Genomic DNA, 15,634 nt, shown 5'->3' with positions numbered 1-15,634 from the left:
TAGCCGGAGCCTTGTTACCGGCAAGTATTATATTATCCTTTGTATCCTTAAAGGCTCCGTAAACAGTAAATGTGGGTTATGAACTTATGTAATTGTATGTCGGGCGATGTAAGTTGTAAACTTTGTTAAGTGACTAAGTATGTTGTGTATATTTTGAAAAAGGTGATTTCAATTAAAAACTTGTTAATTCCTTGATTAATGAGTAATGAAAATACGGGGTAACACGTGGGGTAGGAAAGGCACCCAGGTCCGCTTGACTGGGGCTACCCGGTCGGGTGCCGGTCATGTCCCTCGGTTTGGGGCGTGACACCAAGGTCATAGCGTGAGAAACATGGTATCAGAGCCTATAGTTTTAAAGTTTCCTAGTATGTCTCTGAGCCATCTCTAGTAGTGTTATTCTTATCGGTATGTTGTCAACCACATCTATAATTAGGAGCCTACTTGGGAATTTAGGAGTAACACCATTCTTTGATGGTCTAGATCGTGTGATAAAGTTGATTATAAGACTGTTCCTTCTTTAACTCGTAGCAGTGCTCTGATTTTCAGTACATGGTGCCTAGGAAAAAGGTAATAACTGGCCAGGCTCCAACCTATGAGTAGCAGCTGATTCTGTACCTGATGATATGGGTGAGCACCCGAGGGGTGATGATATTCCCCCAACTACTACAATACCTGATTCTACTACTCCTACTCAGACTGCACCAATTCCTATGTCTACTAAGGGTGCAATGATTCCTCCAGCTGATATTGCAGTTCCACCTCAAGCCCCAACTTCTGGTCCCAGTGTTTCTGAGGGGGGCCATAGGGAAGGCGTACAAATGTTGTCTCAGATAGTGGCTTCCCAGGCCCAGATATTGAATGTTGCGCCTAATTCTTCTGGCCAGCCATGGGATTTTTCTACATAAAGGGTGAACATGTTTTTTCAGTTAGATCCTCAAGTGTTCATGGGTACTAATCCGGAGGAGGACCCCCAGGACTTCATTGATGAGATGCACAAGACCTTTCGAGTTATGCGTGCTACTGAGACGGAAGTAGTGGAGTTAGCTTCCTACTGTCTGAATATGGAGGCATATTCATGGTTTGAGCTGTGGGAGGCGACTCGTGATGAGGGGAGCCCTCCGGCAAAGTTGGGTGAGTTTGCCGATGCCTTCAATAATCATTTATTGCTTGCCGAGACCAAGGACGCTTGTGCCGCTGAGTTTTAGAGCCTGAGGAAAGATAGCTTCAGGGTGTGGGAGTACAGTTGAGATACGCGGGCCTGTCCAAGTATGCTATTTACATATTGCCTGTAAGCACGTGATTTTTGCCCTATACAAAATACTCCTACAAAATCCAAAAAAGTAGATTTTTCTGATTATTTACCATTTCATAGGATTTTGTAGAATTTTTATCTTGTGCACGTTTAAGTCATAAAAAAATATCAAAAATATCATGCGTGGCATTTAGATTTTATTTTTATATTTTTAGGACTAATCGGAAGTTATTGGATTTATAATAATGGAAAATCACAAAAATACTTCATTTTTACACTTTTGCCTTTTATTTTTAGGTTATTGATTTTTTTCTTTTGATTTAGGATTAAATAGCTTTTATAGTTTTTGTAATTAGTTAATTAGTTCAATTTCACATTTTTAGATAATCTAGGATTTTAATTTCTAGGATTTTAATAAGAAAAAGAAGAAAAAGAAAAGGAAATAAGGAGTTTATTTAATCGGGTTTAAATTCGGAACTTGGGCCATTTTAAAGCCAAAATGAGCCCAAATAAATAGCACCTAAAATCTGTCCAACCCAAGCCCAATCTTCCTACCCAAATATCCATTACCGTTTACCCTACCGCTACCTATAAAATGACAATTTGGAAACCAAAAGATGGACCTCACCCGGAGCAAATACCAAAAGTGGCGCAAAAATCCCCTCCACCAACGCCGTTGCTTTCTCCATCTTCGCTCTCTCCCCTGTTCGTCCTTTTCATTTTCCCCATGTAAAGATCCCTCATAACAAAAGAAAACAAAGCTAAAAGTTCTGGATTCAAAAAATCCGAGTTCAAAAACAAAACCATAAAAAAGGGAAAAGTAATTAGGTGTTTAGCTTTCTGGATTTTCGTTTTAAAAGGGATTCTCAAGGTCGCAGCTGCTGCTTTAGTTGATTTCCGCTGCATTAGCTCCTAAATTTCTGGGTGTTTGAGTTTTACTTCGGATTCGAAATTTGAAGCTATGGGCTGTTTCTTCTATTGCTGAGCTCCAACTAGTAGATTTTTAGTCTTTATTTGGCTATTTTAAGCTGTGTTGCCGCAAAACTAGGTACACACCAAAGATCTCTATCCCTACTTGTTGGAATGATCAAATTAATTGATTTATGATGGAATATCTTCTGATTTTATGTTTGTTTTGTCACTAAATGGTTTGGAACTTATGTCTGAAATATGCTGATTCCGGACAACATGAAATTCAGCTTGATAAATTCCCATATTTTACGTGACTCAACTGTATTTGATGCTAAGTTACTGATTGTTCGAACTAGCATATATGAATAAGAAGCCATGGTGTATTGAATCATTTATTTCTGCAAAAAACTAGCCGCGATTCAAAAGTTTGGCCTCCTGAAGATATAAGTTCAAATGTGCAGTTATGTTGTCAATTTCTCAGGGATAGCAATACCTTTGTAATTTGTTGTATTTACACGGTACCTAACTTCGGTGGCTTGAAAAATCATCCTAAGATCCCCGGCCTTTAGTCTTTGTGTTGAAACGATATCATATCATTCTGTCCCATTTGGTATGACTAATATTTTCTCCAATTGAAGCTATCTCCTGACATGCTTATGTGATTTTGGGATAATTGTTAAAATCAAAAACAGGTTCTTCCTAATAATTACATGTAGTGTCGTGTGTGAGATTTTGAAAGCTTGTTATGAATCCTTATTTCTTTCCTTTGCACCATCTCATGGAATTTGTCATTCATTGTCATTTGGGTCTTAGTTTATTAATATTGAGTTTGATGAGCTTTAGTTTCGTGGGTAAAAAATCTGAAGTTGCAAGATTAGTGTTTTGTTTGGGCTGGTTTTGAAGTTTACCTTGCTTATTGGGCATGTTCATTTAATCACTTTTGTTTATTGAGTTGGCCTAGTACCTAGTAATTCCAAATAAGCCGATTCCCATTTTTGAAGGGTTGTTATTCCAGCCTCTTTCTTTGAGACCGTATGGAGAAATGGTACAATTATTCTGTCATAAATTGGTTTGCTTGAATGTTTTGTTTTAAAAATCGTTTCTTTTCGATATTTTGTGCCCAACTTCCAAATGAATCCTAGTGCGTAAAGAATCCACAGAAGTGCCTATTAATTCTTGTCCATTTAGCCACAAACAAATTCCATACTATGAGAACTTTCACATGATTTCAAATTAGTTTTGGAAAATAATTATGAACATCCGTAGCTTGCTTTAGTTGAGTACAATCCTTTGAAATTAGAATCGAGGTGTGCCATTTAGCAAATTTCCGTGGCCCTCGCAAAGTTAAAACGCGTATTTGCTTTAGGCGCGTATTTTAATAATATTACCTTCCTAAATACGGGTGCACATTTATGTGACCCAAATCAAAATCTCAACGAAGTTGAAATGTGCCAAAAATCACGGGCGTACTGGTGCGACATGGTTCGAGATACATTTTCACGACGTTGCAATTCTTATAAAAAATATAAAAATAAAAGCAGGTTACTAATAAAAGGCACATAAGTTAAAACATGTATTAAAATTAAATTTTTAGCCAATTATAACAATTTAAGCGACCGTGCTAGAACCACGGGATCCGGGGGTGCCTAACACCTTCCTTCAGGTCAACAGAATTCCTTATTCAGAATTTCTGGTTCCCAGACTCCAATTGGGAAGTCGAAATCTTTCCTCGATTTGGGATTCAAACTTAAACCGGTGACTTGGGACACCAAAAGCCAATCTTATCCCAAGTGGTGACTCTAAAACAAAAAAATAATCCTATTTCGAATAATGTCACTTTAAATGAAAAAACTCCCTTATGCATTTATCCTTCGAGGTAGGTGCGTAAAAAGGAGGTGTGACATTGCCCACTATGAAGGCTAGAGTGCGCCGGTTTGTGCACGGCCATAGCCCCTTGGTTATTAATGAGGTTGCAACAACCATTAGGGTATGATACACAGTGTTTGGGAGGACCCGATTGTGTCTATGCTATGAGGGGTTGCTAGAGTTCTTAGGCTTCTCCAGATGTTGTCATCGGTACATTGATTGTCTAGTCTCATGATGTATATATCCTTATTGATCTCGGTTCCACTTTGTCATATGGCACTCCTTATGTTGCTATGGATTTTAGGATAGAACCGGAACAGCTTCACGAGCCGTTCTTCGTATCTACTCCGGTTGTTGAGTCTATTGTGGCTGTGTAGGTTTATAAGGATTGTGTCGTTACGATGCATGGATGAGACACCATGGCTCTCATTGAATTTGGGATGGTTGATTTGATGTAATAACGGTGATGCACTTGCTTTATTCATGTTTTTCTAAGCTTTATTGTTGAACCAGAATCGTTAGGTTTGAACTTCCAAATTAGCCAATTAGTGAATGGAAATGGGATGATGTTGTGTCGGAGGGTAGGTTTATTTCTTACCTTAATGCCATGAAGACAATGAGCAAGGGGTGTATTTACCATTTGGTCCGAGTTACGGACACTGATGCTAAGGCACCTACACTTGAGTTTGTGCCAGTGGTGAATGAATTTTTGGAGGTCTTTCCTGATGAGCTGTACGGGATTCCACCAGACATGGAGATTGATTTTAGGATTGATGTGATGCAAGACATGCAACTTATATCTACATTGCCCTACATAATAGCACAAGAAGAATTGAAGGAACTAAAGGAACAATTGAAGGATTTGTTAGCTTATTTTTATGCTTCACCCCCGTATCCTTTGTGTTGATAAATTTTGGCTACTACGTTTGCGCAAGCCTTGGCGATGGAGTGAGGATGAGATCGCCTCCTGACGGCGAGGTGGAGACTTCGGAGCCTGTTAAGGGCAGGAAAAGGAAGAATATGGAGGCTCCTGATTCTATTGCGGCAGTGAAACCTAAATCACGCAGGCCTCGAGCTACTGCCAGGACCTTGGCTTCTGCTTTCGGAGAAAGTCATAGCACTGGGGATGAAGACGATGATGAGGGCGAGTACCGTTTGGTACAAAAAATGAGGTCGGGCGCGGATGTCCTGCAGGTGTCCTGACTGGAGGCCGTTGAATCGAGAACGGTCGATTCCGATCGATCCCGTGTGATGGAGACCCTCGAGGAGGGTGCGAATGCCGTCTGTGAGCCCCTGGCCGGATGTGGTGCAGTTCCCGCTGGAGAGAACGTTACTGCTAATCCCAAAGGGTCTGGGCCCGGAGCTTTTCGGGGGCAGGATTTGCCCCTAAGATATATCGATGCCCTGAGTGGCCTTAATTTGGGTCCTCAGTTCTCGTCCGGGGAATTGTAGGACACTCCGAACCCGAATGTTGCTAATGTGGGGGGTCCTCTCAAGGGGAGAGATGAGATCGGTAACTTCCTTGATGATGTCAGCGTGGATAGTGACCTCGATACTCCCAGTGCAATCGAGGCAGTGGAGATGTTCCAGCGGCAGGTGATATCTGTTCATGTATATTTTTTTGTCTCAAGCATTTTTCCTTGTTTTTCTGACTCTTCTGTTTTGCCGTAGTCTAAGGAGATGTATGATCACGCCCTCTCTAGGCTCCAAGAGGAGCTTTTATGTCATGGAAGGGAGCTCGAGATGCTCACATCGGGACTGCAGGAGTCGGGGGCCTCATCTGCCCGAAAGGAGAAGGAGTTAAGCGAGCTTCGGGCAGCTTTGGAGGGAGTGCTCCGAGAAAAGGCTGATATTGCTAAGCAGGTAATTTGTTATTCATAAATTTGTTCTTCGTTCTCATAATTCGATATTTACTGACATATCTTTTCCTTCACAAATCGGGCAGAAGAATGTGGAGATCCTCGAGCCGAGGAAGCGAAATGAGGTAGTGACCTCGGAATTGGCATCAACCCATTTTTTTTTCGAAAATGCTCGAAAAGAGATTGATGCGCTATCTGCGGCAAAGTCCGAGGTCGAAGATAAAGTTGCTACTTATCTGAAGGACGACGCCACTACGAATCAAATAGCCCTAGATATATCAGTGGAGGCCGAGCAAAAGCTGATTCGGACTAGTGCCAAGGCGAGAAGGCAGGCCTTAGAGGAAGCCAGTGCCAAAGGGGCCGATCTCTCAGATGAGATTGAGAAGACCCGAGAGTCAGAGGATGAATTGGTGCTCTTAGTTGCTTTGGACGAAAGTCCAGGAGACGGTTCAGAGGGTAGTGATAATGAAGAGTAGGCCTGCGTCGTCTTTCTTTTTCTTTTTTCTTTTTGTGTATGTATTCCTAGAGAAACAAGTTTTGTAAAGACGCCCCTTGTAAATATATTTTTTGGCAATGCAAGAGAATTTTTCTGCTTCAAGTCTTTCCATTCATGATATTCCAGCGTTTATGCGGAGTTATCCTTCAAATTTTGAAGTTGGCACTTAAGATATCATATTCGGAGTAATCAGGGCCCTAGAGATCTGGTACCGTCACGAAATTAGGCCGATAGCTCCTTTGGGCCGATGCTTATGATAGCAGCGAAAATCGGGCTCTTAAATACCTCCCGAACACCGTGTGATAGCATCATTCTGCGGCGTGATAGTGGGGCCCCCGGGATGGTCCTGCCAGTACATTTCCCAAAAAGTGGGTCTATCATGGCCAGACATAATTGGTCTTCTGGATAGGCGAACAGTCGCCGCTTGCCTTTATAAATGCACTAGCTCATTTCTTAACTAGAGGCTTTGCTACTCTGGCTAACTATTTCCTTTATAGAGTTTTTGTTTTTTTACGCTAGTTCTCTCGTTGTTTCAACTCAAAGCCTTCGTCCAAATCTTCATCCTCCTCTTCAAATTTTACCGTAGCCATGGATGCTACATCGATATCCGCCCATCAAGGAGAGGGGGGTTCTGCCTTTATTCCGTGTTCGGTCGGTGGTACACCGCCGGTATCCGGTGAGAGGGCCTCGAGGTGATTTGTCTCGAGGAGAGACTTTACGTTGGAGAGACCTCCCAACGTTCAAGGGCGTCTGGAGAATGCTTCGAGGTTTGTCTCCTCAATAAGGGAGGAACACCTCGAGATGATTAGGAGAGACTGCTGATGGGGGGAAGCCGTGGTACTGCAGGTACCTTCCCCGAAGGAGAGCATCACGACCCATGTCGAGGGGTTTCTAAGTGTGTATACGTATCCTTTTACGTTGGGTACCCCGATAGGGTCGTGCTGGAATTCTGTAGGAGGTATCAGGTTACCTTGGCGCAAGCTCACCCATCCTTTTGGAGGATAATGCTGATGATAAGATACTTTGCGGATAAGGCCGGGCTTGAATTAACCCTTAGCCATCTTGTTAGGTAATATCGGCCTCTGCATTACCGGGGCTTGATTACTCTACGACGTTTATCCACCCGGTCCCCTGCCGCTAGCGATGGAGAGGATGAGGGTCGAGGGTGGATGAGCCGATTTGTTCGAGCACGGACAATCAATATCATCCCTGGAGAGCTTTTGCCATTTCCTAAGAAATGGAATTTCACACATAATTGGTATACCTATATTTTTATCGTTTTGCCCATAGTGCAGGTCGGATCCTTAATGACTTTTTTTCATTTTACTTTCTTTAGCGATTCCCTGGCTGTCGGACAAGGTTCCTGACCTGGCAGAATAGTCCCGTAAACTAGCAGCTTGCTCGACTTACAATAAGCGCAAATGGCGAGACCTGTCCAAGTGGTGATGGGAAGAAAAGCATCATGGTAGGTGTTCAGTGGCTCATTTCCTTAGAAAATGTACTTTCTTTTTAGCGCGCTAAATCTCCCGCCACAGGTTTCGGAGATTTTTTCGAGATGAGGCCGTGCCCCTGGGGAGGAGGAGAGATTTTCGACCTCGAGTCTAGGATCGATAATAAACGAAAAGAGTCTCTGAGGTGTGAGGATGCTCACGGCGGGGCGAGTGCTTCTCTGAGGTTCAAAGGAGGCGAGTCGGCCGATCTTCCGACTTTGGAGGCCTCTATTTTTTAAAGACCATTTCCCGTTCCTGTCGAAGGTACTTCGAGGGTTAAGGGTCATGCGATACCTTCCTCTTTTCCTACCTATGGAACTTCGCGAGGGACTAGGCCGTCGGAAGTAGGCACTTCCTTTGGTGAGGGCTATCGATTTTGGAGTTTCCGACCTAGAGGTTATGTGGCCTTGAGTTTTCGACGCCAGTCCTCGAGTGCTCGGGACGCTTTTTGCTTTGGAGTCGTTTTGTGACTTTTATGTTGCCTCATTGAGGGCTTATTAGTTTGGAACTACGACCGGAGGTCATTCAAGCTTTGTATTGTTGACGCCAGTCCCTGAGTGTTCTGGGCATTTTTTGGCTTTGGAGCCGTTTTGCAAAAATGCCGAGTTTCTTTGAAACGCGAAATGCTTCGGAAAGTATTCTTTTGATTACTTGGTGTAAGTATACATTTTTTTGCTATTAAGGGCTCGGTTATTCTATGCGGACACGGCTCGTTCGACCATTTGGCATGGTACATTATCTTCCTATCGAGACCCTGTTCAGCACATCTTAGCTTTTTCGAGGAGGCGATCTTTTGTGGGAATGCCCCAAGTATTTGAGGTTGATTTAAAAAGAAGCCTTCAATACTTGTTTGGTCTTTCGTAGGTAGCATCTAGATGTTTCCTCGTTAAAAACCTTATCGGTAAAACCCTTCTCGGGATAAAACCCGATCGAAGGAAAAAAGTCCCACGTGTGCTTTTTTGGAACCTAAGGCCTTCGAGTTGGGAAGCGCTCCCGCCGTTTCGATCCGATGCCTGCGTTCAAGTTAGAATAAAATATAACTGAAAAAGGGAGATCACTACACCTTAGTGCTGACGGCGCTTCAGACCTCGATGTGATTCGATCGTTTGTTACGAGGACTCGGTACGGTCCTTCGTTTTGTTCAGTTGGACGTAGCCGAGAATGTAACTTGTTATCGCTATGTCATTGCTTACTTACCCTTCGTCCCCTTTGACGGTGGAGATATTGGCATTTTGGGTTGTGTCAGCCACATTGACTGGTATGGTGGTTTTCATATGCCGTGTTGAATCCGTTGAACACTCGAGGGGCGGGCATATTTTGGTCAGGCAGTCCAAGCTGCTCTATCACCCTTGACCTGATAATATTGGAAGAGCTACCTGGACCCACAAGCACAAGTTTAATTTGAAATGTATCCACAAGAAAAGAAGTTACCAATGTGTCATTATGAGGCTCAGATAGAACCTCGAATTCGCTTTTTCCTTGTAAGGGATATTTTTATTCTCCTGACTGTGGGCTCTTGCAGGGCGCTGACACATTTAAAAATCATATAAGTGACATGTTGTGGCTCATTTGCTTCGTTCTTCTTGGTCTCTTCTCTTTCCCGGAACTGATTTTTTGCTAGGTCGCTGAGGAATTCCCGGAGGTGACCTTTGTTGAGTAGTCGGGCTACCTCTTCCCAGAGTTGTCGGCGATCTTCAGTCCTGTGACCGTGTGTGGTGTGAAATTCACACACTAAGCTATGGTACATTTGTGAAGGATCTGATTGTACGGGCCTTGGCCACCTGGTGTGTCACGCCCCGAACCTGGGGAGGCATGGCTGGCACACGGTACCGTAGTGGCCCGAGCGAACCACTCTGTAACTCATTCATTCATTTTGTAACTATCATGGGCCAACATGGCCACAACTCGGAATGTACAACTGCAAGTGAAAAAAACACTATTTTGTTGAACTATTTTTCTTAAAACATGAATACATATGGGTCGAAGACCTCTCACATACTGTACAAAATGAATATTTGTTTACAAAGCCTCTAAAATTATTCAACATTATGTGGGATAGGATACCGACCTACCCATAAGTCTGTAGATAAACTCTGACACGATGACTCATAGACTCGGCTGCACTCCGAATGAAGTGGAGTCTTACCGATCTTTCGCTGAACGCAGACCTCGTCTACTGTGAGGGTTCGTCAATCTGATTATCTATTCCTGCAGGCATGAATGCAGCGTCCGCAACAAAAGGATGTCAGTACGAATAATGTACTAAGTATGTAAGGCAAAATTGAAACATAACAGTAAGTCAACATTAATTAAAGACATAGAAGAAATATAAAGTAAATGGCTCACCCTGCAAATCTGAATAGCTCTGTAAATCATGAAATATTTATAATGTCATGCTTATGCGTATAAATGTCATGTAATGCATAGGTCTGTATGTACATTACATCATAAAGCCTCTGAGGGCATCCCATTCTATCATCCCAGCCACTGTGGGCAAAATCATCATCGTATACTAGCTGATCAGGTGGTGGTGCGTATATAACGCCATAACCTTTTCTATGTCCCATATACATATATACACATACATATATACGCGTATATAACGCCGTTTGAATCATATTTCAGCCACTGTGGGCAACATTATCATCGTATACCAGCTGATCAGATGGTGGTGCGTATATAACGCCATAACCTTTCCCATGTACCATATACATATATATACATACATATATACGGGTATATAACGCCATCTGGTCACGAATCAATGTACACGAATGCAATGCATGAAAAGTAAGTTAATAAAATCTTTCGGAATTGTCATAAGACCATTTAGCCTTTGAGTAATATCATAAAGTAACATCTTTTCAACTTTCGTACTTTTCTGAGACCCATGAACAGATGAAAAAAATATTATGACACATGAAATTTTAATAGCATAGATATTTCTAATACTTCTATGAATAGAGTCATTTATGGAATTTGTGTATTTGCACGTTTCGTTCGTATCGTATGGATCATGCCAAAAGAAAGAAGGGATAGCCTTAATATACCTGAGACGATTCTCTCAACAATTCTTCTAACACCGTTAACTGCGTAACAGCGGATCAAAGTAGAAAAAAAATACAAAAGCCAACCTATTACGAACAGATTTATGACATGAGTCTTTCATCTATGGATACCGTGTTGAGCTTGAATCATTTCATGTACGATTTGAGGTGAGCTTGGCATAATATCCATGGAAATAGATGCAAAATAACAACTCAATGTCAGCATGCTAGTAGTACTTCAACACCATATCATAAGCCTACAACACATGGTGTTGGCCACCAATTTTGGGTAAATGGTAACAAATGTGACCCAACATCTGCTGCTAGTGATCTTGGCCATTCCTTATGCATGAATAGAGAAGGGCGGGTAGAGCTTTCCACTTCATCCATTTGTATATTTTACAAGACAACACAATCCTTACATGGTCTGTTGCTAATAATTCCAAAATGAATTCTTGACTAAGAGTTGCTGAACCTTCGTAACTCCTTCACACAAAATATAGTGTGTATAATATATTTTGCATTTCCAAAATGAAAGCAAAAGGGTCATTAAAGGTATGGCTTCCACCTGGCCATGAATTGGCGGTGGAAGTCTTATCTTTTGACAACTAATGCTTACTAATATAAAGACATCACCCTACCTACTTATCCCAATCTATTGTACATAATGTGCGTGTATATATATCACAAGGTTATCCTTTTTTTTGTTTTTTGCGTCATGCTAATAAAATTTCAATAACTTGTAATATATATATATATATATATATATATATATATATATATATATATTAATATATTGGTTATACAACTATTATATACTNATATATATGAACTATTTACTTTATTGTCAGATATTTTGTCAGTTAGCCATATAATAATTTCTAAGTCTCATCTCATTTAAATACTAATATACTTCATATATCTTACTATCATGGTCAGGCGGTACCATATAAAATAAATACATACACTATTATTTCGTTAAAGTATCCGTATATATATATATATATATATATATATATATATATATATATATTCTCAACTTATAATCTTCCTAATCTCATATAAAGAGTAAAAATTCTCATACGCTTAATTCTTAGAATGGTAAAAAGTAACCTTCTTTTCTTGTGAGAAAATAATTTCTATCTTTACAATAAAGAACGTATCATAAACTTTCTTATATTAGGTGTATAATTTATCATATCTGAAAATAGTAGTAATGGTAACTATCCAAAATTATACTTATAAAACTTTTACTAAAATACTCCACTTAAAACAAAATACCACATGAACATAATACCTAACGGTATCAATGTTGTTAAACTTACGAAGTCTTACAAATCCTTTAATTATTTATTTATCTATCTAATTAAGTTGTGCGCCTCTGACATTAAAACAATGCAACTAGCAATTCACTAGAATTAGATAAATTTAAGAAGAAACGTGATATGTCAAATTTTAGAAATTATATTATTCTTGAAATGTAACCTTCCATTCCAATTTTCTGCTCAATAATACGAAACTACTTTTACTTTCAAACTTAAGAAAGAAACTCTTTATGAAATTAGGTACTAATAGACTTTTGAGTAAAGTATTTATTTTACATTATTTGAGAATTTTTTTTTCAATATTCGCTGAAATATATATATATATATATATATATATATATTACCATAATCGGGATATTCTATTACCTTGAACTTAATCAGACTATAAGCCATAAACTCTACATAATATATTCTCGTAGCTCAAGAAGGCTCGAATATATTCTTCATATTGGTTTTTAAAAATATTCAATTTTGATAAAAAAAATTTAGACATATTGTTGGTGATTCAACACTATAATAATAATTTAAAAAAAAAGAAAACCAAAAGCATTTTTCAAGATTCGTAATAGCATAATATGAGACAGAATCCTCTTTAGAAAAAAAGATGCTTTTCCCAAGAAGCACATTCCTCATTCTCACAAATTCCACGTAAAAAGTAAAAATTACGCAATTAATCAAGCTTTAAGATGAACAAGAATTATGAACAGACAGTAAACTTACAGGATCTCATAATAATAATGTTTTAAATCATCTATAATCTCCCAATAAATATAATTCCTTCGAATTTATGTGGATTTACTATGGCATATCCTAATGCTAAAGTACGGGATGTAACATGGTGTCTCTGATTTTACTGATGGCAAACACGATGTCTTATACTTCGACGTTGAAGTTGTATGCCGACAAGCAAGGTGCCTCTCTCGGCCCTGTGTACCTTTCAGATCCAGCTCTGTTGACGAGTCTCCGAGGATTCCGGCCTCAGTCCGTCATTCAATCGTTGCGGGGTATATTGCGCCTTGGGGCGTTTCTTCCGTCTTCAGGGTATGACTGGTACCTTTGTTTGTTTGGCTTTGGCTCTAGTTGGTCGTCCTCGACCCTGATCTTCGATTGGTATCAGTTGTGGACATCCGACCAGGTCACGGCGGGATACTAGAGTAGGTTCTGTTTCAATTGCTGCGAAGCCACCGAGCTTGGTTCATTTAGAACTTGAGTGAAGGCCTGCACTGCCCGATCATCGGAGACTGGTGGTAGTTCCATTCGTTCCATTTGAAAGCGAGATCCGAACTCTCGCAGCATCTCATTCTCCCTCTCCTTGATCTTGAAGACGTCGCATTTCCTTGTTGCTACATTGATGGCTCCAGCATGTGCCTTTATGAAAGAGTTTGCCAGCATGGGAAATGAGTCTATAGAGTTAGGAGCTAGGTTGTGATACCACATCATGGCCCCTTTCGAGAGTATTTCCCCGAACTTCATTAACATCCTTTAAATCGCTTCACATCACTGCACAAATGTAGGCAGTGACGTGCTAGTTGGGGTCTGAGGTTCTATTGTACTTCGGAAGCTCGGCGTTCTGAACTTCTTGGAATGGATTTTGGGTCCTCTACCTGCGGGAACAGATTTTTCACGAACTTCTTCGAGTCTACCCCTTTTAGAATCGGGGGTGCCCCCGGAATTTTGTCGACCCTGGAATTATTGGTCTCCGCCTTCTTGCCTGTAACATTTCAAAAATAATGTGAAGGCTAAGCTCCCGTTCTTCCCTAGTCGGGGGTTTTTGAGCTTCTTGTTGGTCTCCTTGGTGCACGGTCATGTTGGTGTGGAAGCTTATATCAACGCGTTGCGCATCGCGTACGACCGCATCCACCGGAATTGGTTCTGGTGCATTCCCTTGGTTTCGTGGTGGTACACCAACACCTGGAACATCCACAATGTTCTCTTAGTGGTCCTCAAGATTGTTGTTTTAACCTCCATTTACTGTGTTAGACATTTTAACATGAAATCAACGATCTTGGACAAGAAAAAGCGTGAAAGATAACTTGCGTTGTGTAGCAAAATCAACAAGAAAATAATCACTATTATTTTTAGCCCCACGGTGGGTGCCAAACTATTTACCATAAAAATGGTAATAACAATAAAATTTTATTATGAGGTTCTAAAAATACATGATCTATTTTTATGCTAATTGTTAGGCAGTTGATGCTATGTGATAGACTTAGAAACGAGAAAAGAACTTTGGAGCAAGGTGATAACCAAACCGAATGATTAATAATCGAGGCCTCGAGCTTGCCTATTCGGGGGCCTCGGGGTTAAGTGTGATGCTCGACTGGGAGCTATCGAGGGTGATCGATGAATGACTAACAGTTATAATCAATGACGGCTCTTTATGGCCAATAATAAGCAATAAATGAAGAATAATAAATGGAGAACAATGAATATAAGCAATAAATGGAGCAATGAGATCAAGAGAATATGTTAGAGAGCAGAGATAATGTCCGTGTGTCCTTGGTATTGAGCAACAGATGTTTACAAAATGACAAGGATCCCCTTTATATATGAGGAGGAATCCCAACATCGTACAAATGCTTTAATTACAAGGATATGGGACTGGTACAGCCATTTAATGCATTGATTCGCTTTTCTGGCTAGTCCACTAGACTATGACAACCCTATTTACGCGCCTTGGGGACTCCCCACTTTCTCTCTGTAACCTTCGGTTTGTACTGCTCCGAGGTCGAGCATCGATGACCTTTGAAGCATAAAACTCGATCGTGGTCTCGAGCGTTCAAGACATTCCTACGAGGCGTCGTAACTACGGAAAATGGAAACCTCCGATTTTGCCGTATACACCTTGTTTCGACTATGTGCTCAATTGATTCATGAATCATTTGACTTATGTGACTATATTTTATCTCTTACTCATGTTAATAATTATGCCTAGGCTTATGATCAATTGTGAAGGCATGAGAACTTATTGTTGATATGTTGAATTACGTAATTATCCGTACTCAATAGATATTTCATGACCACATATCTGTAGGATACTTATTGAATCATTGTACATCTTTTATCTGATACTTATTGAATCATTGTACATCTTTTATCTATAAATCTTGAGCATATGAATATATATTTAATTATTTATTAAGGATACCTTATTGGACTGAGGATTTTTGGCACGAAAGGAAAGCGTGCAGATGAGATACAGTTATGGAACATTGGACACCATAGTCAGATATTTAATTATGAGGCGTGCTATTATGCCCCTCTTTGCACTTGGATTTCGATCTGTTCTGCCGGAGATAAACCATCTTAGTTTGGGTCGTGTGAGCGTGATCGGTACATAGAATTGTGCCTAGTCGATACATGAATTTTGTATCGGGTTATATTGAT

The 15,634-nt window shown here is 40.4% G+C and overlaps 1 protein-coding gene and 1 long non-coding RNA gene across 3 annotated transcripts; one reads left to right on the top strand and one right to left on the bottom strand.

Moving 5' to 3' along the window:
* Positions 1–3,951: 3,951 nt before the first annotated feature.
* LOC109242621 lies at positions 3,952–9,869 on the top strand. 2 transcript variants are annotated; one of them, XM_019409456.1, is made up of 3 exons: positions 3,952–5,626; positions 5,702–5,893; positions 5,979–9,869. In XM_019409456.1, the coding sequence occupies exons 1-3, from the start codon at positions 5,612–5,614 to the stop codon at positions 6,363–6,365; spliced, it is 594 nt and encodes a 197-aa protein (XP_019265001.1). In that variant the 5' UTR covers positions 3,952–5,611; the 3' UTR covers positions 6,366–9,869. The 2 variants fall into 2 exon arrangements, with proteins under 2 accessions (XP_019265001.1, XP_019265000.1); XM_019409455.1 differs by having other exon boundaries at positions 5,976–9,869.
* LOC109242622 lies at positions 9,166–11,554 on the bottom strand. The gene is made up of 3 exons (XR_002070420.1): positions 10,926–11,554; positions 9,337–10,083; positions 9,166–9,251 (listed from the first exon to the last, which is right to left on the bottom strand). It is a non-coding gene; the product is annotated as an uncharacterized LOC109242622 (long non-coding RNA).
* Between the last annotated feature and the right edge of the window lie 4,080 nt (positions 11,555–15,634).

The sequence above is a fragment of the Nicotiana attenuata genome, unplaced genomic scaffold (assembly GCF_001879085.1).
Source record: "Nicotiana attenuata strain UT unplaced genomic scaffold, NIATTr2, whole genome shotgun sequence".
Classification (NCBI taxonomy): Eukaryota; Viridiplantae; Streptophyta; class Magnoliopsida; order Solanales; family Solanaceae; genus Nicotiana; species Nicotiana attenuata.
The sequence above is the reverse complement of the archived record's forward strand: the minus strand, read 5'-3'. Positions and strand labels throughout refer to the sequence as shown.

Bases quoted from the DNA above. Each gene is read 5' to 3' on its own strand.
- LOC109242621 (XM_019409455.1), top strand. The intron at 5,894-5,975 runs GTAATTTGTTAT...CAAATCGGGCAG, and splicing joins AGGCTGATATTGCTAAGCAG to AAGAATGTGGAGATCCTCGA.